Source organism: Phalacrocorax carbo, chromosome 3, assembly GCF_963921805.1.
Source record: "Phalacrocorax carbo chromosome 3, bPhaCar2.1, whole genome shotgun sequence".
NCBI classification, from domain to species: Eukaryota; Metazoa; Chordata; class Aves; order Suliformes; family Phalacrocoracidae; genus Phalacrocorax; species Phalacrocorax carbo.
In genome coordinates, this window is record NC_087515.1 from 43,900,876 (window position 1) to 43,927,701 (window position 26,826).

At 37.1% G+C, this 26,826-nt stretch overlaps 1 protein-coding gene across 8 annotated transcripts in view; it reads right to left on the reverse strand.

Moving 5' to 3' along the window:
- The window catches only part of LOC135312536 (ADP-ribose glycohydrolase MACROD2-like), a 914,210-nt gene that overhangs the window by 636,904 nt on the left and 250,480 nt on the right, over positions 1-26,826 (reverse strand). For all 8 annotated transcript variants that reach the window (XM_064446745.1, XM_064446742.1, XM_064446740.1 and 5 more), the window contains one exon: positions 2,429-2,545. In XM_064446745.1, coding sequence (XP_064302815.1) covers positions 2,429-2,545 — 117 coding nt within the window. The remainder of the gene's footprint in view (positions 1-2,428; positions 2,546-26,826) is intronic.

A 26,826-nucleotide genomic window follows, 5' to 3' on the forward strand; every position in this document is an offset into this window, starting at 1 on the left:
GTTTCCAAGCAAAGCACTTCAGGATCAAGAACTAGGGATGGGAAAATCCATGGGGTAGGAAATATGATAGTAACATTTTACATTTCTGTTAAATAACAAACAAAAAAACAATTCACCAATCTGGGAAAGACATTTCACATCTACTGCCATTACTCACCCAACTACAGTCATGAGAAGAGCAGGCACAACAAAATCCAAACTGTTAATGTATTATTGTAGTTGGGTCTCCTATATACAGATAAGTGAAAAGCAAACTCATTGTGAAAGCTGGCAGTTATCTATTCACCTATAACCTTCAGCAAATTGCTGACATACAACATTGCATCACAGCGCATCTGGATGGGGAAGTCCAGACCTCCTGTCACGTTGCTGCTCTCATCACAAAAATCAGATGTAAAATAGTTTCCACAGTTAAACTGTCATCCTATTATGACAAAGTGACACAGAGTGACAAAAGATATCCAGTGCCTCTGTAGTCTTTAAAATATGAAAACAGAGTCTTGACTGTTTCATCACTTCCAGGTGAATGGTCTAAAAGGTACAATATTTTAATGAGCCAACAACCAAGAGCTTCTAAAGAGAAAAGTAAAATAAAACAACAGTTGGTGAACACAGATATGTTTAAAGGAAAAATTCTAAGAAATCAGGATTACCTAACTCTCAGCTTCTGCATGCAAACTGCCAATTTCCCTCCCCATGCCTGTTTGTCAGTTAATGTATCCTTTCCCCCCCTCATGTTGATGCTTGATCAAATACAAGTAGACGTGTCTTTCATGCAATTTCAATTTCTGAGAACATTGATTAAGCAAAATATTGATTTCTCTCTATGTCTGGGTACAGGTTTTATTGCCAACTGTGAGTGATAATGGGTTTACTCACTGTTTTGTTTATTATTCCTACATAAAGAACAAACCAAAAAATTGTTCTATAGTCTTCAAACATGATTCTGTTCTACCAAGTTAACTTCAGCAAGACCCTGCTGTAAAATTTAAAGGGAGGCCACGCCTCAGGCATGACCCTTTCTCCTTCTAACACAGTTCAGTGCTCATTGCTTTGATACCTTGTATTTCATTTCTCTCATTAAAACACATGGGAAGAATTATGCACCTATGGATGAGCAGTTTTTCTGTCCCTCCCAAGATATTTTTTCAAAAAGGGGAAGAATTAAACATCAAAAATCCCCAGTACAGAAAATTACAATGTGTTATCGAACAATCCTATTAGTTCTATAGGAATCTGCTGAAGATTTTGGCCATACACAAACCCAACATAACTACCACATTGGTTCTTCCTCAACAATTTCCCTGACCTCTAGTCAAATTAACCTCTCATAAATAAACATTAACATGTGGTAAAACTATGCGTAAAATATAGCAAAGTTTTCCGAAATGTAGCAATTATCACTGTCAAGGAAATAACTAGTAGCTTCCATCATCATCATCAAAGGTACCAACAAATGACTGGGAACAGCATTTTATTCTTTACCTAAGGCACTAAGGGCTACAGGAACCTGAAAAGGTACCTGCTACTGAGTAAGCATTTGATTTTACCTTAAAAAATCTAGATCGAATTAAGAGAGCAGATCTAAATATATTTGAATGAGCCATGTTCCTCGTGTAAACTGTGTATAAAAACAAAAGATCTTTAATTCTAGTTATATGCCATTTATAATGCTGTCTCAGTACTTGTCTCATCATATCTTAATAAACTATTCTGTAAGATCCTAACCTGCGGAGATTTCCTCTTTTTTATTCTTACATAATAGACTGCAGATCAATGTGCTGCCAAATCTTTAGCCTTTTCCAAGATAAGCTCAACATGTACACAAGGCCAAACAGCCATCTTCCTCTCTGAGGGTGGGAATTTTGAGAATTCCACTTTCAACATGCAAAAACATTCTAGCACTGACCTGCACTCTGCTGAAAGCTAAAGTGTGACAGATGCCCTCATAGTCATTGCCAGTCAACCTCTACCTAGCAGCTGAAAACACATTACATCGCTTTGATCTCCTTGGCTTTCAAAGTATCCACAATCAAGGAATCTGCATGAAGAACATGAAATACGCAACATTTCCAAAAATTGTCTCCATGGAACTTAAATATGATAATACACATTTTGTTCATAAAGCATTTCCAATCCTTTATTATGCATATGAAAGGATATGTTTTAGCTTGCAAAAAATAAACATGTAAGATGCTTCATATTTTCAAGACATGTAGGTTTTCATTGGATAACTTAGGTGAAATAATCATTTAGAAAAGCCTGAACTGCTTTGAGGGGAAGACATTATTACAGAATATGCTTAATTAAGTCCCACTAATTTTGTAAAATTAATACCTTGTTGAACTAGAGTACAGGGGAATACAGCACGCATACCAACTCCAAGTGCTTAGAACAAAAAGAAAACGCTGAGAAAGGCTTGACTTACATTTTGCAGGTAGGTCATATCCACATGTAATTTTTGCTTGTCCAGTCTCACAGCCACTCAGGTTGCGACATTCAGCAACTAAGCAGGGCCCAGCAGCTCTGTGTATACAGCCATCCACTACAAAAGCAAACACAATAACTTTTATTTATTAAAAACTAGTCTCTACGTTGCCTTCACACAAATATACAGTCACCAGCTTTTACTCCACATTTTCACATTCACAGTGCAGACCTACTGATCTATATAGGTAGATGTACAAGCATTTTTTTCTGCAATAATTAGTCAATGTGTTTATAAAAAAAAAAAATCAGTCAACTTCTGCTAACTGAAAAGAAAACATCTAGAAAAGGGAAAGCAGAATGAAAATTTCAATATCTGAATAGCATCTTATACAAGTCCAATTCTAAGAAATTCTCACTATGAATTATGAAAACAAATTTGATCCCCAGCTAAATGCCAAACTCTCTTTTACTCTGATTCTTCCACAATTATGCAGACCATTTAATGTCACAGTACTAATAAAGTGATATACAAAAATTCAAAGAAATAAGACTTACAGGTTTGAAATATAAAAATACACCTTGTATTGACTTTTTTTTCAAACTTTTTTTTTATTTTTGCAATATTCATGCAATACTTAGGATTTAATTAAATAATGATTACTAAAGGTTGCAACTGCAGCTAACTATGCAAGAAAATTAGTTGAGTGCATAGATCTTATTACCCTCAGGAGCCACCAAAAGAATAGTAGCAGCAGTAAAGAATCAAAAAAGGCTGCTGGCACAGCATTTCTGCCCTCTCAACATGCAATGAAAGAAATAATTTACTGTAATTATGGCAAAAAGTTTTAGAAAAAGGAAACAAAAAAAGGGAAATACTGCATGCATGACCATCTTAACTACAGTAAGGCTCTACGTCAGCAGCAATTATGAAGTTCAACCACAAAAACTCCATATAAACTACAATATCCATTTTAAAAAGGTAAAACAAGCTGAAGTATGAAGGCTAAGCAAATACTTATGGAGACAAGAAAGGAAGATTCTGGGTGAGTATCATCCAATATTTATTTCAGATATCACCAGTTCAAAGTTACAGCAGTTTCCCACAGCATGTCTGAAGCAATTAAACCCCAAAAGGTTTGAAAACCCAGGCAGAGATGCATTTTGAAGAGATGCATGTAATCTGTTCATAGCATATCCTGTGCAACTTTCTAGAGGGTAGCATAGCAAGATTTGGGCAATACAAGGCTTGGGCACTCAGCATATCTACCACCCACTCACTGCCCACCAGGATGCAGGGACACCAGGTAACTCCCTCACCCCGACATTTTTTTTGAAGCTGGCTTTTCTGCATTAACAGCATAGATGGCTTTACAAGGTGTAAAGTATTTCCTTGAAGCCATTTATCCCCAAGTGAGGGGGCAGAAAACATCTTTATCTGAATGAAGCCTTCATTTATGCAGTGTTAAAAATTCAGTTGCCTTTTCTGAGGTGTTCTACGCCAGAGTTAATACGCAGATGACACAGTAAAACTGGATAAGTGATTCATTGTAATACTCCATACTCATTCTGGACATGGTGCCACTGATTTTTAAAACATAATTTTTAAAACATAATTTTTAAGTACTTCCTACTATACAGAATCAAGTGCTGTTGCACTTGCAACGCAATTTTCTAAAATTTTCATATTGAAAAGAACGTGGATGCCAAGTCATAAGCTTGTGCACTGTCAATGCCAAGGCACCAAATCTTCTTACTCTACCTCACCTGAACTTTGGGTTTTAACTTACCCAAAATCTCTCTGCTCAACACACTCCAAGATGCTAATGCAAGAATAAAATTCCATAACCTCAAGGCGAAAAAGAATGCTTGAAATCTATCCTGTGCTCAAAATATCTGATTTAATTATTTTAACTTAATAACTAAATACTTTTCCAAACCAAGCAGGATAAGTAAACCAGTATGCGTTGAAACCTCAAGTATATTTTTATAAGTACCACCTCCACAATCTTTATCAACATTAATATTTCCTGAGTCATTAACATAAAAACAGCACTGATGCTTAGGACTAGCTCTTTCTGCACAGTTCTTCACAGGAAAAGAAGTCTTTCACCTCAGGAGTACTGGAGAAGGGCTCAGGTCCATGCAACTACTCCTTTGGCGGTAGATTAATAATTTCTACCCCTGAGCTCCTTGTCCCTAACAAGTAGGTACCCTTTCTTGAGCAGCATCTGTACAATGATTTGTTCAGCTACCCTCTCATCCAACTTATCTGGATAAATAACCTCTTTTCCCTCAGACTCCACTAATTTTAATCCAAGTCCAGCTCAGAGCACAGCCGAACAACAGAATCCACAAAAAGAAACCACTGCCTCTGGCAGGGAAGTAGAAGCACAGATTTATCACTACTTCTAAATATGCAATGTATTTATTAACACACCCGATATGTTAACACACATAGATGACAGATCAGATCAGATGTGATGGCCAACACACAGGTGGTCCCAGATCCCCATCTATAAGCGACCTCATGATGGAAGAAACATGCTCTTAATGCACATGCAGCTATGATACAGATGGTCTATCACTAGTTTCCTGGAGCTGGTTCCACACAGGTCCATGTCCAGCCTTTATAATCGAAGCAGCCTCCAGAAAGATGAAAACGTAATGGAAAAAAAATCTAATCCTTAACAGAGGAAAATCAATTCTATCATAACCAATTTTGACATATGACAAGGGAAATGGAAGACATCTGCCAAAACAGAACAAGTAGACATGCGTACTTCCCTTATAAAGGTGGAATAAAAGAAAATTATTGAATACACCAGACAGGCATATATGGAAACGTAGACATTAGCATTTGATATGCTTCAGTGACTGATGGTATAGAAGAATGAAGCCGGGGGCGGAACAACCACCAACAAAAAAACCCCAAACACCAAACCACCCACAATATTCTGAATAAACTCTTTTTTTCTACCGTACTTTATTAAATTCTTGAGCAGAGATGACCTATGTATGCATTTTCCATTTAATATAACTCAAGAAATCATGCTAGAAATAGTCTGTTTCCAATACTATATGAAATCTATTATGCAAGTTTGATAACTCTTAGAGCAGAAACCCAAGCAGTGAAATATCTTGCCAAATATGAGCACTCTGCATTAAATAAAGAAAAAAATTTGAAAAAGTAGAGTAGATTAGCACATCTAAATGTGATACTTCAGCATCTGCTAAAACATCTTAGCTGTATTAATTCATTGAATGGGCATGGACAAAACATTTACATGAGATATTTTGCTTTCTGGAAGCGTGGACTGACTAGGGTAAGGGTACAGAGAAGTAAGCATTGTTAACATGGAAACTTTATGGAAATGACAGATAACGGCAACAACCTCAGGAGGGAAAAGTGATGGCCAAAGATACATTGTTATTGTCTAGTAAGGAGGAAGAGATTAAGGTGGTGATATTGGCATGCTGCCTAATTAGTTTTATAGGGAAGTGAAGAATCTTTGATACATTGGTTTCACATACTTCATCTGTAACATCTGTTTGATATATAGATGCTCATCTGCATTTTTCAAAACACATTTGGAAAACATTAAACCATATCCCACTGTTCCTTCCCTGGAATTTCTTTGTGCAACTGGCTGAAAAAGGCAGGCACTTTTTGTCAAATCTGACTTGCGTCATGTGATGGCAATAAGGAATTATACATTATCACTGGTTTTCACGACCAATGAAAAATGTCCTTCTACTTCAAAGTTATCACTCTGCTTCATAGTAAGGCTTTTTTCTACAGGCTGCCTTCCTGTACAGGTTTATGGAAATCATATATACATTGGGTCATGTATCCGTCTCACAGCCATGGGAAAGATGTGGGAAAATCCCACAAGCAAAACCATCAACCACAACTGACAAGAAATCCCATCTCTGGTCTGCATGGTGATTAACTGGCATTTCTAAGTACTGGTAACACTTGAAGGTACCAAAGACAGGACTGCTCGCCATCGTTATTGATACTGTGTTTCTTGATATGAGTTTCAGTGTTATAAACCAAGCTATTTATAAGATTTTTTTGATTGCATTAATACTAAATGAGCCCTGCCTGGGGCCACCAGCAAGGTGGGAAATATCCACAGGATCGTCCCTCTTCTCTTCTGTGTCCCCCTCCCAAAAAGCAGGCTGCCACGCTGTCTAATGCTCACCACAATCTACCCTGAGGTAAAGTAAATGCTTTGAAAAAGCATACAACACTTATGGTCTCAGGTGACTGCAAAGACATAAGCAGGTTTATTTCTCCTTTGAAATGTGATCCCATAATTCACTGCACTGTCACCTGTGGAGACCCCATAAAAATGGGGTTTCTGTATTTACTGTTTCACCATGGCTTGGCTGGATGAACGTGTGAAAGGGGTTTCTTTGTTTTGAAGACCTGCATACATGAACTATATTTGGAGGGCTGAAGAACAGCTCACGGAGCTTGAGATTTAGCTCTACAATTATGTTTTTCATGTTTGTGTAACGCTATTAAAAGTACTACTCCAACATTTTTTCATTAAAAATAGTAATAGCAATCTCATTGCATGCATCCATAAGTTTTAGGAGCCACTGGGGACAGCACTTTGTTCTCCCATCAATTCAGCAGAAGCTGTTAATGAAGAAAAACTTTTTTCAAAGCTACTGCAGTCAATGGTGTTGGTTGCACAAAGAATTCACCTGAAAATAATTGCTCAGTATACATGGGCAAAATCCAGCGTCAGAATAAAACTCCTAGGCAAAATGAGAGTGTACTAAAAACAATGTGTTAAAAAAGAAGATGGAAATCTTTGATACCCTCTTTCTACACTGTGCATTAAGCAATGTTAAAGGTTAAAACCTTTCTTATTTAATTTATTGCAAAGCAACTCTATTTGTTCTTCAGAATTAAAGGAATTAAGTTATATATTAAAAACCAGTTAATTTACTGATGTACAGTATAGAAGACATCTATTTCTTGTAGAAAATATCTTAAAATTGCTAATGAAGCAAAAGCGGAGGAAACACATAATTAAGGGTATCATGGGCTGCTGCTTAAAAAAAATAACCTCAGCAAAACTAGCCTTGCAGTGCAAATGGCAATGAAAAAGGGTACGGTAATCAAACACCACAGCAAAAACCAATACAAATTCCCCTGGGAATAATAAGAGCCAAACTTCTTTTGTGACTTTGTGTGTAAGTCTGGATAAACTGAAGTTATGATAGAAACAACATATGCAGATTTATCATGTTATATTTCAAGAAATTATATATTCTTTTTCCATGGTAATTATTGGTCTCTGGGGCTTTTCTGGATTTTCATTTCTCATTTTCACTAGGAAAATCAGGAGATTCACTTATTTAAGAAAGTCAATTGTGCATGATTTATCTACAAAACAGTACTGTTCTTCAACATGGAAAGTGCCAGGAGTGAATAAAAACTGATAAAATGTCATTATGTCAGATATAGTGCTAGGGGTATACAAGAGGAAGGTGTTTTGCCCAGTCAGCTCTGGTATACATGCCCTCAGTCCTTGTGGACATTTCAAAAAGGCCCACTGAAAGGACGTATGTGGAAACCAGAAAAACAAAAAAAACCAAGAACAACAAAACAAACAAACAAACAAACAAAAAAAAAAAACACAAAAAAACCCTAAACACCCACCTACCCCCAAAAAAAATTCCACCCAAACTCCCCAAAACAACAAAAAAACAATCGACAACCAAAAGCATCCTTATTGTGCAAAACTGGTAAAGTACCTCTAGGAAGTTCATGAGAATCAACTGATGTCAAAGTTGCAACTGCACCTCTGAGACCAATGTCAAGGAGAAATAAATCCTGCCCAGGAAGAGACAACAGCTACTGGTCTGATAAACAAAGGTAGGGATCTTAAAAAGATTACAACACAGATGCCAGTGGGTCGCCGCTGCTAGAAAAGGCAGTTTATATTACAGAGATGGTCTCTGCCATTGGGAAGTTTAATGAACTGAAGATTTTTAATCAATGCACTGATTTATAGGCCTCCAACATTATTAATTTTAAATACTTGGCCAGAAATTACTGTATAAATGCTAAGATCTCATAATCTGATTTAGCCTTAAAATTCTCAATTTTAAAACCAAAAAGCACAGATGAACTATTAATTTTGAGATAGCTATTTCACTGAGTTAGGCTCACATTTCATCACAGACAATCTAAATTTACTGTTCCTTAAAAACTCTTATTTTCAGAAACCCTTAGTGCCTATACCTGAGTTAAATCGAGACAAAACTGAGAGTTTAAAGTCTTGATGCTTAAACTACTGATTACCTAATGTGTCAATTCACATTCTGTATAGAGTGCTATGTTTATTTAAGAATCACCATTTTGAGGTCACACAAGGGGCCTCATTGCAGCCAGAATTAAAATTCTGTGTCCTCCCAGCTCCACCCACTAACCCATGCTGCAGAGCAAGTTTTACAACAAGTAATAATAAGATGTAATAAAACTATTATTCTGGTACAAACTGCAAGGAACAAACCTACTCATAAAAAATGGCACATGAAGCCTTATTGTAAAGTCACACATGGGAAACTTGTATTTTATAATATTATTTAGCTGAAATGCTCCAAATTTAGCATTAAAAACCACCAGTTATCACCTGCTATGGTCAAAAGTGCTGGAAATTTAAATTTTAAAACCAACTGGTTGTTTTAAGACAAGGCTGTCCTTAATCTGGATGCTGTTCACATTCAGTCATAACAAAAACAGCTGAAAGAGCCAACACAATCGATGTCTGTGACTTAAGATGACAAGAAGATATACGGAAATAAAGCAGTCAATGTTTTAAAATAAAGCTTACTTACCCATGGATCTATTAAATTTTAAATGCTCTACATTTATTGCACACAACCAATCATTATTACTTTGACAAATGCACAAAGCAATAGTAAACTCTCAAATTTGGGCAGATTTTTTATTTTATTCAAATATCTTGGGATATCAGAAACTCATATTAAAAATATATGAAGAACCAAAAATGTTGTTCTGTCACATTAGGAATGATAATTGATAAATTTCTTCCATAAACAACTAAGCAACATAGTGTTAATTTTATCTCACACTTAGGATGTCATCTTTCTTCATCTCTGAGAGTTCCTCTCCAATTTTGTAGACAGAGTTATAATGTCAATAGGATTCACACTTTTGTCAGCCCACTCAAGCAGCATAAGGGCTCAGAGAAGCATGGGTCTGATAAACCTGACTGAATGTCACACTTTTGGCAGGCTAAAAAAAGAACTAGGAAAGGCTCCAATAGTGTTTTTCCACTTTTCCCCAGTCCAAAATGCTGACATTAAGGCATGTGTGAAGGAACCATTCGCTTACTTTTAATTGTGCTAGTGTTGAGACACCTGACACAACCCACTCTTCCACAGATGAAAATGAGACAGCTACACCTTAAATACCTCACAGCAGCAAGCAGGAAACTTGCGTCTTGTTGTTTATTGAGAAGTGAAGTGATAACCTGAAGTCTGGTGAAATTTCAGGCTACTCTATGCTATTAAACCAAACTCAGCTCATGTTCATCTCAACGTGCTCCCCCAGCTTCCCAAACTGATTATTGAGAAGCTACAAGTTTTTTTAACGTGGTATCACCCTGAAAAAATGGGTTTGGTGACTCCAAAATCCTTTTGTTAGCCTCCTGGGCAGTCACAGTACTTCATTTCCAGCTGGATACCACACAGAGTGGAAGGACAAGAAGTCCTAACTACATTTCATTGTTAGGATGCTTGCTTTGTCCTGGATTTCTCTTCATGTTAGTGTGCTATTATTACAGGACTATCATTCTTAAAAGTAATCAAGCAGACAAGTCTGAAGTCCAACTTCATGCATCACAGCCTCTTGTTAGGTCCACTAAAAGAAAATAAAAAGCACGTGGAATAGAATAAGAATAGGACCATGTGAAAAAAATTATAGCTATGTCCCTCTGAAAAGGTGGGGAGTTGGGAGGGTCAATTACACTCCACTACTTAGTTTAGGGATGCAAATAGAGTTCTTTTAGTTAAGCTTTAACCTGCCATTTAGGGTTTTGCACCACCTTGAACTTCAATGATGTAAATGTTTAGGGAGATGATATCAGAACATTTTTTACCCCACTTTCACAGCCCTTTGCAAATTAGGCTCTGCTTAACGCTTATTTCTAATTCCACACAGGAAAGTCAATGCCCGACTTCACCTGGACCCAGATGCCAGCCTCCTTCAGCCACTCACTTTTTTCTTTTTTTAAACAAGCGCCTTTGTGCTTCCTCCCTTCCTCAAGCACAGGAGAAACTCACAGTAAATAGCCACATTATTGCTTTTAAAATCGCTCTGAAACTCTCTTTTGCCACGATGGCTATTAAGCTATTGATGACATTAGGCTGTAACCATCGTATCATTCTCTGTCTAGTGCATAGAACTACACAGTCTATTTTTCCTCCTGAGCTGCTTGGAAGCATTAAGTTAAATTCTGAAAAACAGTAAAGAAACAAGTACCTAAAAAGATAAAAAACATGCCTGAAAGGGCAATGAAACTCAGCTTTTATTAAAAAAAATTGATTTACTAATGTTCTGATGCTGCATGTAAATGAAATAAAGACTGCAGAAATGGACAAACTAGTAAGACTCACTGTTCATCTATATCAGCCACCCAGCTCACAGGATGGCAAAAGGCAAATGTTTAAAAGAAGAGGACAAGATCAGAGAAAGAAGTTACTAGTGCTTCCACAGAACATTCTTCCAACCCTTCAGTACTGGCAACTCACAAGCCTGAGCAAGATGTCTTTTCTGTATCACTCTGGACATGGTTTTTTCTTGGTTTTTTTGTGAGCATCTTAGTCTCATACAAGCATTTGGATTTGTATCTTCCAATTTCATGTACTCCTCTGTATAATGTGGACAGCACCATTAGCACAGAAATAAATACTGCAGATTATTCTGAGAAAAAGCATGCTCCTAATATAGAAAAAGAGCCTGAAAGTAGAAAAACTACCACTAAGTCTTTAAGGAAGTTTTCTGTTCCTTTTTTTTCCCCCCCCTTTACAACACACACAGACAAGCACTTCATCTCTGGTTTTCGGTAACTATTTTCCTTTGGGTTTTTTGTAATACATCTTTTCCTCCTCTGTAAGGTTTCAGCATTTCAGAGCTCTGCAGGAAAATACAGGAGACTGCAATGGTGTACTCCATTACCTGTAAGCGTTTCCAAAATAATAAGTGCATGGGCCAGCCATGGCAGATGAATTGCATTTAGCTCAAATAGGTATTTGCATATTTGGAGTACAGTTACTAAGCAGTCATCACACAGTGATTATATAAATTTATGCACTATGATCAGCTAGCAGTTGTCAGGCACAGGTCAATGATTTAGACAGAGCGGGCTACCAAGTAATAATTATAAAATAACTATAAAAGGGAGCCTTATAACGGTGATGCATCCTCACAGCCCAACAGGCTGTTGGCATGGCATTTGTAAGAGTTTTACAAATACACTGAAAATTAACAACAACAAAATGTTGAAAGTTAATCACTTTTTCCCCACTGAAATGCAAGGGGATGTGATCTAAGACCTTTGCTTCACAGAGAACATGGAAGCAAATGTATTTTCACATAGGCCTTGGCAGATTTGAAGCCTTAAGGCTTCTGTAGTGAAATACAACTTCTAACTAAATAGAACGAAATGAGACACAGAAGAACGTGAAGTTTCTCTTTAGCTATAGGGTGCACCAAGCACCAGAACACTATACAACACTGCTAGAATAAAAGAATACATTAAACCTTTTGAGAAAACCTGGGAGAACACACTGAGCCTCAGCCAGATGAAGGAGATACGTGATGCAAGGTGAACAGCTCCACTTCCCTTAAAAATCTTGCCAAGATAATGTTTTCGCAACTTATGATTTCAAATTTTACATTCTAAACACTTTTTATGAGCAATTTGTTTGTTTGTTTGTTTGTTTTCACAAGTTATCTCCTCCCTTCCCCTCTAACCCATACAGGTTCAGCTTGACTATGCAACAGCACTGAATCTTCATGCAGGTTTAAGTGACGCATTATCTACGAGCGAGAGAGAAGATGAAGCAAGTAGCAGAGGAAAAGTTAGTTACAGAAGCAAAATGCATCCAGTTCTGGGCGTACTTCAAAAGAGACTTAAAATAACACAGGGATTATAGGAACCCTGATTTAGGAGAGCAGCTAGAATGTACAAAGGAATAAGACTAAGTAGCAACTGGGAGATGTTCTCTTGCTTGCAGTAAGGCTTAACAGGCTATAGGAAGACTAGGAATTATTTATTGAGTAGTGGCTAGTTTTCTTATTTCCTGGACTATTTTCACTTGTGCTAATTTACTTTTATCGTGAACCACTGAAGGGAGAAAACTTGGTTGAGATACTTCTCAGTCTGCAATCACAGAAACATCCTCTCAATTTGGAATGCTGTATCAAGCCAGATTAATTAACAGTATTATTTACATAAAAATTGCCTTGTAATAGTTAAATCCAATTTAACACATTACAATGTATGAAATGGAATAAATACAAGGGAAGAACAAGGTAAACATGAGATAAACTGGAAAATCATGTATGAACAAGGTTCTTTCATAAAGTGTTTTAACACAATCCTGAATTACCCATAAAAAAAACCTCAAATACAAGTTCGTTTTGCTGAGAGGCTATGACAAATCATATGTGTAATACAGCTAAGGCAAACGCTTGCCAAAAGATAACTTAAAAGATCAAGGACGCAATAACATTCAGCAATGTTGAAATATCAAATGTTTTCCAGCAGCATGCAAAAACATCACATCCACAATTTCCCCTATAAAAACAGTATTATATTCTGATACAGACATACCACAATTCAAATACAGAAGAAAACCGATTTACTGTCACTAATATGTCAGATTGCATTGCAGAACCTGAAAATCTACAAAAATATTAGAAGCATCAGCACAACCTTCACACATAATTAACTATATGGGGGCAAGCTGCCATCATCAGACCCTACCTTCCATCTCCACTCCTAGACAAATAGTCTCTGACAGTAAAGTTCAGTTTCCAAGGTAAATGGAAAAGCATTATATTAACCTAAAATTGTCAGATATATTCGTAATGATCGAGTGGAATTTAAGTGACTACAGAACCATGAATAAAAAGAAAAGGAATAAAACCTCTTGGTTTGTTTATTTAACATCAGAAATGAAAACAAGATAATGGAAAGAGTGTTAAGTTAAAAAAATTGCCTTACACATTGCCCACTGTATTTGGGGTTTTTTTTGCAGTATAATCACTTTGGACAAAAATATTTTTAAAAAGGAGAAGGGCACAAAGCCTGATAATAGCACGTCACCTTCAGAGTTAATGGAAGACTCTGAATCCAAAAGTTGCACGGGAAGTTTTTCGAGCTGTTCGCTATCCAGCCCTCCACAGGGCCGTAGCCCAACAGCCTGTTGAATCAAGGACCACACAAACTTTTTTAACCTACAAGAATGGTAAGCCTGTAATTAATAATCTTGTTACTTATCTGAGCTGGCTGCAACCCTCCTTATGCTTCATGAGTTGTGGGAAGGAAAATTAAAGTACTAAGCACAGCTTAAAATTACAATCTAATAGTTTTCAAGTAAGAAAGTAGATACCTCACTCAGGTGGCTATACTTACCAGTTCAGTAGTTCTGGTAATTCCCTCCCAAATAACTTTATGTTTGTCCTAAAACACTATTAAAAGAGAGATAAGAAACAGAAGAACTAAAAAGCTGTGCAGCTTCATTATGTATTATTTAGCCTAATATCTTCTTGTAGTAAATACAGAATCATTATGTGCCATTTTCTTCAAGAGAACATTGTAGTAAATTTGGCGTTGCAACAGAACCGTTAAAGTATAATAGTGTACACAGAAAAATTCTACTGATTAGCAAGCAAAAATATGTAATTATAGCCACAGTGTGGGACTCAGTTGGCTGGTGTTTTATTGCATACTGCTTTGTAAGACTACTTTGCTGCCAAAACTAATGAGGAAAATATTGAGTTGTTACTTCCAGTTATACTACAGGTTTTTGTCTTGATTTTATTGACATTTATAAAGGGATCATCACATGTAACAAACAAGCCCCAGTGCCAGCACTGTGAGCCACAGTCTACAGTAATTAATGAGTAAACAGCATCAATTCCATAGCAATGTTCAATGGATACATAGTGTATTAACCGAATTTTTAAGAGGTAATTCTGAGCAACAATCTACCCAAAGCATCTCGAGTTCTCCGCAGTCAAAGCAGTAGTAATGAAATAATACAAGAGCATGAAGACATGACTTTAAAAGGAAAAGGCACCTCAGCATTAGCCCATAAAAGTTGCAGTAAACATATTCAAATGTGTGTATGTCCAATATATACAAATACAATTTTAAAAGAAAACACATATGATCATAAGTAGAAAGATGGAACAATATATATCCTATGATATTTGGTATTACAATTATGCCTCCAGATTTTCCTTTCCAGTTTTCATTAAAAGTGGGTGGGAGGTGTGGGGGTGACGTCTATTTCTAGCATAGTACAAAAAGATGGAAAGTTCCAGTTTAAAAAGCTTGCAGAGAAATAAAAATATCAAACAGTTCATCCGTTTCTGAGAAGTTACATTGGAGCATTTAAGTCAGACTCATTAAATTTACTGGTTTTTTAACCATACATGATTCATATATAGAATGCAGCCTGATACCGTTAGAAAGAAATAATCATTCTAATATGCCAAAGAATAAAGTGAGAGGACATGTCATGCTGGCTGGAATACTGAAGCTCCAAAAACTGTATCAGCGATGGACCTGGGGCATAAATTGAACTTGCAAATCAGCATCCTTTCCAGAAACATTTACAGAACAGAACCTTTTCCCATATTTAACAAACAAAACACACAAAAAAAACACCAAACCAAAAAAAAAGCTTATGCCAATGGTGTCAAATGCAGAATAAATTTCAACATAATTCTCAATACTACTCCACTTGCTGTCAGAAAGTATACTTTTAAAAACAGTGTGCTTGCCTACTTCCATATTACTCAAAGGCCTGCAAACAGAAAGTCATACACAGGATTATCAAAAGACATTACAGTGAATTTGGCAAGGAAGCTTGGAGAGGCATGTGAACTGCCATCTATACAGAAGTTATATTAAGCCCCATCTACATTTTTCTATTGAAATTTAGCACTTTGGATACATCCTTGTTAGTGAATACAGAGGACCAATGAGAACCCATCTGTGAAGTAAAAAAACTGGTGTTGAGAACCTGTAGTATAAATACTATACACATTTCAGGGTCTTTTTGGTGGTGGGGATGGGGGTTTTTTGTTTGCTTTGGTTTTTATTTATTTTTATTTTGGGTTACTTCTTCTCTGGTCCATGGACTGTATGTCAGTTTTCTGATGGAATGAATTAGGGACAAATCCTCCAGTCTTGTTTTACCCAAAAGAAACGTAGCTCATGTGCTCCGAGATATGTGATGATGCTAAATACCAAAGCAGCGAGGAGAGTCAGGGGATTTCCCTAAAAAGCATCCTCTAGGTCCCAACTAAACCATCAATAATACACTAAAAAACCCTTTAAATGCTCTGAGTTGAACATTATTTGAATATTTCAGGATTTTTAGCAATGCCTGAGTTAGTGTACCTGCAAATAAAGGGGAAATGCTCCCACTCTCACACCCAAGTAAAACAAATTTCTGCATCACAAAAGGGTGGCAGTTTTGCTACTGAGCTCTAACAACCTGGATGAATCAAAGTTCAAAAGATCAAAGTAACAATTCACATCAAATGCAAACTGTGCACCAGCCACACACGGAACTCAGCACGGTAGGACATTCATCCCTTAAGGTTTTAGTTGTAAACAGGCACTAACAAACAAGGGAGCAACGGCAGAACAAAAACGTTCAGCAGTCACCCTACAGCACAAGCATAAACAAGCCTTGTCTTAGAATGACTAATATGTTCTGCTTACATCGGTGATGTAAGCATCAGGAAGCAACAAGACTGAGGGAATGATGGAGAACCTCTTTCGAAGCATCGAGATGACTTACACAAATATTCTAATGCCTTGGTTCTAGTTACTTCTGATGGGAAGATGATTGAGAAAGTAATTTCCCTCTGCCTTCACAATATTATACATAAAGTTCTACACTGCTAAGTACTTGTGAAATATAAGTTCCAGTTCAAACTGAATAAGCAAAATGTGTGAATCTGTTGGTGAAACATTTTATAAGACAGACTCTGGAAGACCTACGGTTAACTAACAATGGCACACCATAAATATTTAACTTGTTTCTTTATTACCAGCATCACACTGTAAAGACAAGCCCATCACGGTTCTGTGGAAAGATGACGCCTTTCACTTCAATAAATGGACATCTCAGATTTACCAGCTTTAATAGTATGAATGTATTTTATTTTCAACATATAACCTTTCATAGAATAACCTTTTCATTGTTATTATTTTTACTAATTATGTTTGTGCTCCAGGGTGAAACAACACCCAACACCTACATGTTATTGAAAAGAAATGTTTTTCAATTATTAAGATGGAAGACTGAAAGCTAAACAATATTTGGCACAAAAGGCTCACTCTAAAACAGTCCCAAGACAACACCTATTCAGTTTGGCCAGGCACACGTTCCTGGTGATAGCAAGAACTGCAAAAAATAGGTGTAGCTGAAGTATTAAGGAGGATGAAAGGTCTAAGTAGACAGCAAATACAAACCATATCTGAATACTCCAGTCCAACCTCCATTTGTAGAGGCCAGACTATTATTTGTTATCTGCAGATTGAGGTATGCACAACATGGGCAGGCACTCCAGGCAGAGAGATGAGCGCAAAGATCCTTAATGAGACACCACCTAAAGCCTCAAATCTCTATGTGTAATACATAGTGTATTCAAAGAAGAAAGGGCTGACTTTTAACACACCTTTCAGCAGAGAAATGGGGTTCTGATTGTTTTTCCTCACCTTTAGATTATTTTTCTTAATTTTGCCTTCCTTTTCAATAAGAGCAAGGTTTTTTATAACTACCTCTTCTAATTAGAAGGCCAACTTCCTGATCTATTGACCCATTGCACAGTATGATTTTAGTTAGTTCGTGCTGGCACGCAATGCCTGGAGTTTAAGTATTTTTTTGCCTGAACAAATCTATTTGCCCATTGAAACCATTTACATTAACAACCCAACAATAGCATTTTAAAAAATATTACTGTATAAAATCTAGAGGGATATAGTTGATTACTGGCCTGGCTGTCATAAAAGGGTGAGTGCCATTCGCAGCCTTCTGAAAGGCAGTTTTCTCTATTGAACTACACTTCCTAGACAATTTTTTTGTTTAATATTAATAGGAATGTTTTTCAAGTACCAATATACAGTTCCTTCTCCATTAATGCCTTATGAGCATGTCAGCACAGACACAGATATTATAAGAATATCTGTTTTGAATAGAAATCTCACTGAGCAATGTTTTAAAGACCAGATATAATTTGAATGCAAGAGTTTTTATCACATCAAAACAATTCCTCAAGGCTTTACACAGCTTTTTTTATTAGAAGGTTTTATGTACTTCAGAAAGGAGCTGGACCAAATAGTAAAATGCAGAGAGAGAAACTGAGTGTAAAGTGATGTGTAGTATTTTCAGTACCTTCCAGATCCTCCAACTCAAAAAAGTCCCATGTCTCTGGCTCCCCTTCACTTGCTCTACACTCAGTTCCTCCACGCCTCCAACCTGGACCTTTTTGGTCTGCCAGCAGGGTAAAAGCCACACATGCTATACTGAATCTGAATGATTGGCCAGGCATATGATGCCAACAAAATATATAATGGCTGAATCTCCCTAGAGTTCCCTACCTTAAGAGAGGCTTTAGCTTCTCTCCGGACATCAGTTTTCAGAACTGTGCAGAAACCGACTTGTTCTGAAACTTGCAACCTTCTGTCAAACACATCTGCAAATAACCAGTAGATTAAATAACATGTTGGGAATTAATTAATAGTAGGCAAGAGACAGCACAAGGAAACCAGAATAGGAGTGTTTCACACTGCTCATACAGGATGGGGCATAAACAAGCACAAATGGATTCTATCACATATTTTCTTTCCAGTTCGACAAGAAATCTCTGACACAACTGCCTTCGGCTTCAAGGAGCCCCAGGTTTCACTCCAACAATCTGTCCATCTGTGAATGAGTAAGTGAAGTGTGTGCACCTGTGGTCACACCATTTATGAAATACAGCAAAGATCACAGATGTGACTGACAAGATGACTCACTGAATATCAGGGTTTGAACTTCCACTCCTAGCACTTATTGGTGGAGTATTGACGGAGAAGTCATTCAGTCTGAACATTTTCTCATGTTCAGCAGATCTCCTATCAAATACGAGATGAGTTAGTGTTGCAAGCCTACTTGAAAGCAACAGAATAGCTCCACGAGACAGCATTTGCACATTGTTTAGACACCATAGAGTTAATTATCGTTAAACTAACAATGTGCTCTTGATAGTTCGAATAGATATCCCAGGAAAGTCGAGAACAAGAAGTGAACAGAAAAAAAGTTGAGATAGCCATGTGCAGTCTTTCCCTTCTGTTATACAAAAACCTGCAGGTTTTAAAGAAAAATTCAATTATTAGGGCTTCTCAGAGAAACCTGGCCTAATTAAGTTTTAATTCCCACAGATAGGGAGGTATACTTCTCCCCTGCAAACACAGAGCCACATTTTAGCAGCATTTCCCAAAAAGACAAGATTCTGTGGAAACTCCACAATGGATTTAGTCTGAAATTTGGCACCACTTGTATACCATAATAGGCCTTTGTGATTCAGTAGTACAACCAGCCTGCTTGTCTATGGAACTCCAGACAGTCACCTTGGCCACAGATGCCTCCACAATCCTGTGAGGAATTAACAATCATTGCAGATTAGCTCCAAAAAAGCCCCTTCCTTCCTCCTAAACCCTGTTTCTGCATACTGGCCTCAGAATATGCTTAAACTGATGTAGAAGTACCATAATAGTAAAATTTTATTACCTGGGGATTGATCCCTTCAAAAACAACAACAAAACAGCAAAACAACTCCAAGGGACTGCAGCAGGAAGAAGGAAGAAGAGTAGAAATTCATACCTAAAGCTTTCTGTAGAATATAAATGCTAGGATGAGCCAGAAGACCTGAAAGTCAGGTTCAATATTCTCATTTCCTTTAAGACATCCACAAATTAATCTCAAGAACAAAATAAACTGTTCCCGTGATGCAGCAAACAATAAGGAGAGCAACTTCTTGCAATATGCAAAACTCCTTGAGTCAGATGAAAACTTCACCCACGTTGCCCTCAGACTAGAATACTCTTTAATGGCACTTTCTAAGCATATTCTGGTCTTGAGCTTTATGACAGAGTTAAAATTGAAGCATTACTAAAACACAGTCAAAAATAATATCTGCACAGGCCACAGTCATCACTCCAGTCAATTAGGTATTCATGGCTCCACTCCCATTTCTGCTGCAGTAGGTGTGATTGTTGTCCTTACAGTTTCTCCAATTCCTGCACTCCACTTAGTTACTCTGGTCTAGATACGGCTTCATTATACATCAAAACAAAACCTGCTCCAAAGCGAAGCAGAAATGGATTTACAATGAATAAAACAAGTCAGAATTTTTCAAAAGCCCCAAATTGGATGCAGTACCACCTGGTACACTGCAGAGGGTAAATGTGGATATCTGGAAGGCCTCTTAAAAAATGAGGACTTCGCAAGCATTCTCTCCCACATGCTGAGACACCTGGGAGAATGCACAAAAGCACTATGCTACCTGTAGCACATACTTTTCCTTGGCACAGGTATGGGAAAGCAACAATTAAGCTTTTGTCAAACATATCCTTTTTCCAGCAAACAAATTGTTCTTAAATACCTGCGCCACCAATGTCTCTCTCCCATATACAGTTATATAGTCTGTCTTAGAAAACTACACCCAAATGCACTGTTAAAGAACCAAATGTGTTCTCTCTACCTTACTTTCTATTATTAAACATCAGCACATAAATTGACAGTTATTAAGCTAATTATAAATGTTATCTGTTCATAGAGTGCTTTAGTGAATCAAAACCATTAACAGTTCCCAAGAGCGTAAATAGAAATCTTTTACAATACTGAAAACTTTAAAAAAAAAAAGAAAAAAAAATAAAGAAAAAAGAAAAAGAAACACCACCCACACCACCCCCCCCACCCCCACCCCCCCCCCCGAAAAAAGAATCTAAAAAAACCCCAAGCATAGATGTTATTACACTCAGGAACATATGCAGAGATTCCCCAGAAGAGGCAAGGAACATAGCTGACCTAACACAGTACAGCTTAAAAAGCATTGTAAAAGGAATGTAATGTGAGATTACAAAACATGAAATTTGATTTCTTTTCCTTACGCCTCAGAGGTTCTGTTATGCTTCTAGTCGATTTTACCAAGCTGAAGAAATACAACAAAATTTAAGCATTAACCTACCCTTAGCAGTTTTTTTCTACACAATGAAATAAGCATCCTTTGTGAAGCACAATGACCATGTTAAAAAATGGAGACTTGGAGGAAAGTTATTTCTGTTCAAATAGCCTTAATTCAACTCAGAAGATTCAGAAATGCTGCAAAAACTGGAGGGACAGATTTTGAAAATTCTTCCAGAGCAGATAATGGTGACAGATAACTGAAGTTACAATCTAGAAGGTGTCGCACGTCCTGCTGCCTTTTCAAACATGGTATTATGATGTTACTCTGATGTCTTCCAAGGAAGGAAATTTGAAATTTGCTGTGAAAGAATGAGCACTGTTTTTCTGCTCGGAGAAAAGTGTGTCTCCTTATAGCTGTATGATATCCCTTGCCCTTCAAATGACTTCTTGACCTATCAACACCAAAGTTTACAAAACGCCCATCAACAAAAAGCAGCACAGCCAATGAGAAAACCTTTTCTGTTGGCTCTGCTCTATCACACCTTTGATGCAAATGAGCGATATGAGGTCTCAGACTGTAAAGTGAATATCCTACAAGAGAGTTAGGATATGGGTTTCCCTAAGGAAGGGAACAGAGGTACTTCTGGATAATGAGACAGGAAACATGTAAATCCCATTCCACTTTCTCATTTAGAGAGTTTAATAAAGCAGCACCGTATTGTGGCACACCAATATATTTTGGCAGCATTTGGAAAGATAGCACCTCCTGAGCTGTGAGTACCGTATTTACTGCACTCTGTCAGGTTAGATAAAAGCTGTCCGTAACTTTTATATTTTTCCTAGACAGAAGAGTTAGACAATATTGCCAAGAAGCTTTAGAACCATAGATGCTAGCCTATCACTACTGCCAAACAATTTTTTAAAATTATATTCCCCTATGTGTCTAAAAGGTGCTCTGGCAACTCCACAAACATTCAAGAAAGCACCGTATTCTCCAGCCACTCTGCAGCACACATTGAGACAGGGCCTTAGAGAGCCTGACTTTGGAGATTGAAGTCTTACGAATTCTTAAACAACCTTCCTATGAAATTATTTTTCTTCTTTTTTTTTTTCCAGTTTCACATTTGGAGAATAAACAGTATTTAAAAATTAAGGTCGCTCCTCCAAAACTAGCCTTAAAGGAATAAAGCACAAAGTAAAAGGAACAGGGAAAATAAGGAAATAAGAGCACACAGTAAATACATCAGTTATTTTAGCATGTTAAGTATGAATGGAGAGCAGAGAAACTTCAGTTAATAGCAGCCTGATCATGTCAGTAGGGCCACTGAGTAGTAGTGATGGAAAGATAACACTTGCTTAACTAATATTTGTGAAGTACTTTACACTCCTCAGAAGAATCATAGATATGCAAAGTATCATCATCATTACACTGGCTGCCACTATGACTTCTGGAAATAATTAAAGGCTGTGACATTACTCCCGGTAAGCATATCGTAATATAACATCGGGAGTGTGTGTGTGTGTGTGTGGTGTCGTCGGAACAGACATGAACAATTCCTCTGTCCTATATTTTATGTATGAGGAGTGATAGTTCATCATGTGCTCAGAGCATAACCGCCAAGAGGGATGGCTTGTACATGGTAATGTTTCCTGGAGAGACTGCAGAGTTCCTTTTGTTAAGACAAGGAGCGATCAATAAGCTCAAGAGGTAACCTGCCATAATACAGGTTGAATTTCAAAGCAGTCTTTCTTTCAAAGAAATTTGTTTTGTGTACTTTGTTGGAAGCTTTTAAAAACATCTTCCAGTCCAGTGCTCAGTATCCTCAGGGGACAATTACTCCTCTACCAAAAGCATTAATTTTAATCACTCCTTCTGACAAATATTTTGTACAGAGTGTAACATACGTATGTTTTATTAACAAACCAGGAATGTAAGTTTTTTACATTAGGAAAAAAAAAAACCATTTTATTATAACAACAATAATTAAAGTAGGAAAGGTACAAAACATGCAACACAAAACGCATAAAAATCAGACTTTCAAACTAGGCAGGCAACTTTCTGAAATTCTTTTTCAGACCATTTACAGTAAATACAATTTAGATTGACATGTTTCTGCTCAAATGATTTTTGCTACTCATCTGTCAGATACCGAGCAACAGTAGCACATAGTAGCAACAGATAATGGTGCATGAAGTAACAATAAGCCTATTCTAACACAGAGAAGAAAGACAGAGAAGTTAAGAGACACTTAAGTTATGAGGGATTGCCATTATTTTCAATGGTGAGGTGAGTCATTAAATTGTCTTGGACAGACACATCTGTCAATACCAGAACAAAGCTACATACAAAAACATTGTTTTAATTAAGGTCTTAGAGGATGTCCAGTGAGTTCACTGATATTAAATCACATACAGAGATTGTTCGTATTTCATCTAATGTGTTTTCTTCCAGACATTCATCTCACAGGAGGAGTGCTAAATGGAATGATAAAATGTTTTCTGTCTTTCTGTGTAGGACAAGATTACCAGCAAGCTAGGGATTAAGTTCCACTGGATAGTCACTACATGGTAGCTAATTTTATATGGTACATATGTGCTCATATTCCAGTTAAATATACATTTAGTTCATCTAGAAAGTCTAATATCAAGATGCTGCTTAAAAACAGCTAAAAACATGCATGCTATGAAAACAGGAAAACGCCACCAAAAAAAGCACCTTGTTAATTGTATCACAATCTGAAGTTAATGAAGTTGGTGATACTCAATGTGTTGGCAAGCATCATTTTGTGCTTAATATGACCTTACACTGTGGCTGGAGATTGAATAAGAATTACTAAAAGGAGAATAAAAGAAAATTATCTCCACTGCATGCCACAGAACCACAGAAAACTGATTTTATTCCACAAGCCAAGAACAAGAAGGGAAGTGAACAGAAATATGCTATACAACAATCAGAAATATTGGTGAGAAGAAACCTCTGGAGGTCCTGAGGTGCAGCCCATCATCACTCAGGGCAGGACAATCTCCAGACACCTGGTCAATCTATACATACATTTCAGGTATGGGAACTGGTTGGAAAGCCACTGTTTCAGAAGAATGCAGGTACTGTAGTATCATTGCTGTTTCTCCATCTCATTTCATGTCAGAGGTACCTGTACGGTGAGTTCTCGCATTCACCTGGGAGAGCTGGAAAGTATCTAGGAGACAAGTTGTCTTCCTGAAGCTGAGGCAGGGAAAATCTTACCCTCTGCTTCTAGCAGACGACCTCCACCATGCTCCCCACAGGCACACCTAATTAGCAATGTGTGTCAGGCACAGTACCTTCCACCTAAGTAACTACGAACATATATCAAAAATATTGTCTGATTTTTTCCAGTACACTACAGACTTTGTAAAGCTAATGCTCCTTCTGCAAATATATTTCCCTCACCTTACCAGAGCATTTGTGCATTATTTATTAACAGGATTTTTGCAGTAAGTTTTCCTTTCAAATGAGATCTGACTACTAGCAACGCATTAAATATGTGGAAATCTCCTCTCATTATATTTGGTTTAGTGTTTAAATGCAAGTTTCAGTGCTTTTCTGATCCAAGGCCAAACTCTTTCTTATACAGACATCCTTCAATATTACTTATTAGCTAATTTAAATGCAGGTATCACCTAGTTTCAATGAAAGACTGAAATGAAAATTAATACAATAATTTAATACAAACTGGTATAATATGATGAATAGTACATTTTAGAAGAGCATGCCTGGAAAATAATTTATATTGTATACTAAATAAAAAGGATCATACTCTCAAAAGCTTTTGAAACATTGCTTTCCCCTTGATGAACTAGAATGCAATTTTCTAGCCAAATAATTTCACTAAAGAAGATAATGATTTGAGCAAAAGGCTAATCAACTGCCAATCAGGATTTCTTGAAGCACAGAATGTCAAATATCGAAGCAATTTTTTTAAAAGTCATAAAAGCACTTAAGTTCCATGATCTGTCATAAAGCCTGTGACTAAAATCTGAAGTTGATGAAGCATTCTTATTTCTCCGGTGATATTCCTAAACAAAAATCTTTCAACTTTAACCAAATCTTCCATTAATATTCAGATCTATTAAAGAAGCACGATCACTACACAATTAGATGTGTAAATATCAGTCAGAACTAAACAGATTAATCATCCAGGTTGTTTTCTCTACCAAGTGTCTGAATTGTCAATGTTATTTAATTTCTTTCAGGAGTGGAGGGTGAGAAGGGAAATATATTTTTTTAATCTTCACTTGTTGGAGCAGATTTTTAACATGATAGGAAGCGCTAATTGATCCTGACAATTTATCATTAAATTAAATCCCCTTTGTTTTTGTGTTCTGTAATATTCCACTTACACCTTTTTTTTTGTAATTTAGCAGAAAATGTTTCAGAACTAAAACTTTGTAGAAAAACATTAATTACCATTGTCTTTTCTTCACAAGAAACATAGGTCACTGCTTTTTTGTGTGTGGATAAACAGTATTCTCTGAAGGCAGGACTTAATTCTTTTTATGTAGCTTGTCTCTTCCTTCCTATTTTTAAAGTCAATATTTAATTATTTGTCTGGGCTTCTATTTCACTGCCTTGTGTATTTTTCTAGGAAGAAAGCAAGGCAGCTTGAACCTCTATCACCCGCTTGATCTTGTTATGATGTTTTAAGCTGGCTACGTATTATACCAGCAGAATATTAACACTGATGGATACCAGAGAACAGAAAAGAACATCTTTAATTAATCTAAATCAACCGGGTTTTCAAACTCCAAAACTTCTGGACACCAGGAAGGAGAAAAACAGACAGTCCAGTGCAATATCCTAAAAAACTATATCTGAAAATTGAGTACACTGTATCATCCCAGAAGACACTGGAAAAAGGGTTATGGACCACAGATTAAATAGAACATTCCTAAATAGGACATTGTGTCCCCGCTAAAACTGTTACATTAATTTTTGGTCCTTACACAACTAAGGACCATACCTAAATATAAGAAATTAAAGACATGAAATGTTTTTCTTAGACTACCATATTTCACTCTGCTTCAAACATCTGCTTACAGCACAATGCTAGCATTGACTTATGCAAACAGAATTGGTGCAATTCCTGTGATGAGCTTAAAAAGAAGAATGGGTATGATGTATGTTTAACATGTAACTGCAGCCCACATAAAGCACAGATAACTCCCCTAACCACAGCACCAGTTAACTTGCCATTCCCACCCTCATGTGGCACGCTGCTCTTCACACAAGTCCCCTCTCCTCTGCTGGGCTTGCCAGACTCTGAGACAACTTTTTCCCCTCCTTCCTTGCACTACTAACTGTTGTATTAAAAATTCATGTGGTCTTACTACTATTGATGTTAGGTGGTCAATCCTGCTGCCTTCCCTGGATATGCACTGCATACAAATAAAGACCTGCTCCAACAAGCTAGCTGCTTCCAGCTGCAAGCATGAAAAATTCCTTGACAGTGCCTTGGTAGCTGCTATGCCATTACTATTGCCTATCCCAAAATTCATGATCACCTCTCCAGTGTGTTGGGCTTTCCAGACCTGCTTTCTACACTTCCTTGTTGTCTCTTGTCCTCCCTTTGCCCAGTGAGCTTTTCAGGGCAGGGATGGTCTTTTATTGTTCCACGTCAGCACCGAAAGAGAACAGCCCTGCCATAGTCACTAATTAGAGCCACCTGGAGCTACAGCAATTTAAAAAAGAATTTTAAATCCTTATCAGGCATCCGAGGCAGCAAAGCAGCAGGATACAAGAACTTCCCAGCAAAGCAAGAACCCTTGACAATACAAAGTAGCAGGTAAGAAGCAGTCTTGCAAAAGAAACAGCTGCATCCCCTGCTTATCAGGCTTACTGTCGCTGACTCTCACCTTTCTACAAATTGGGGATGAGTGCTGGAAGAGGCA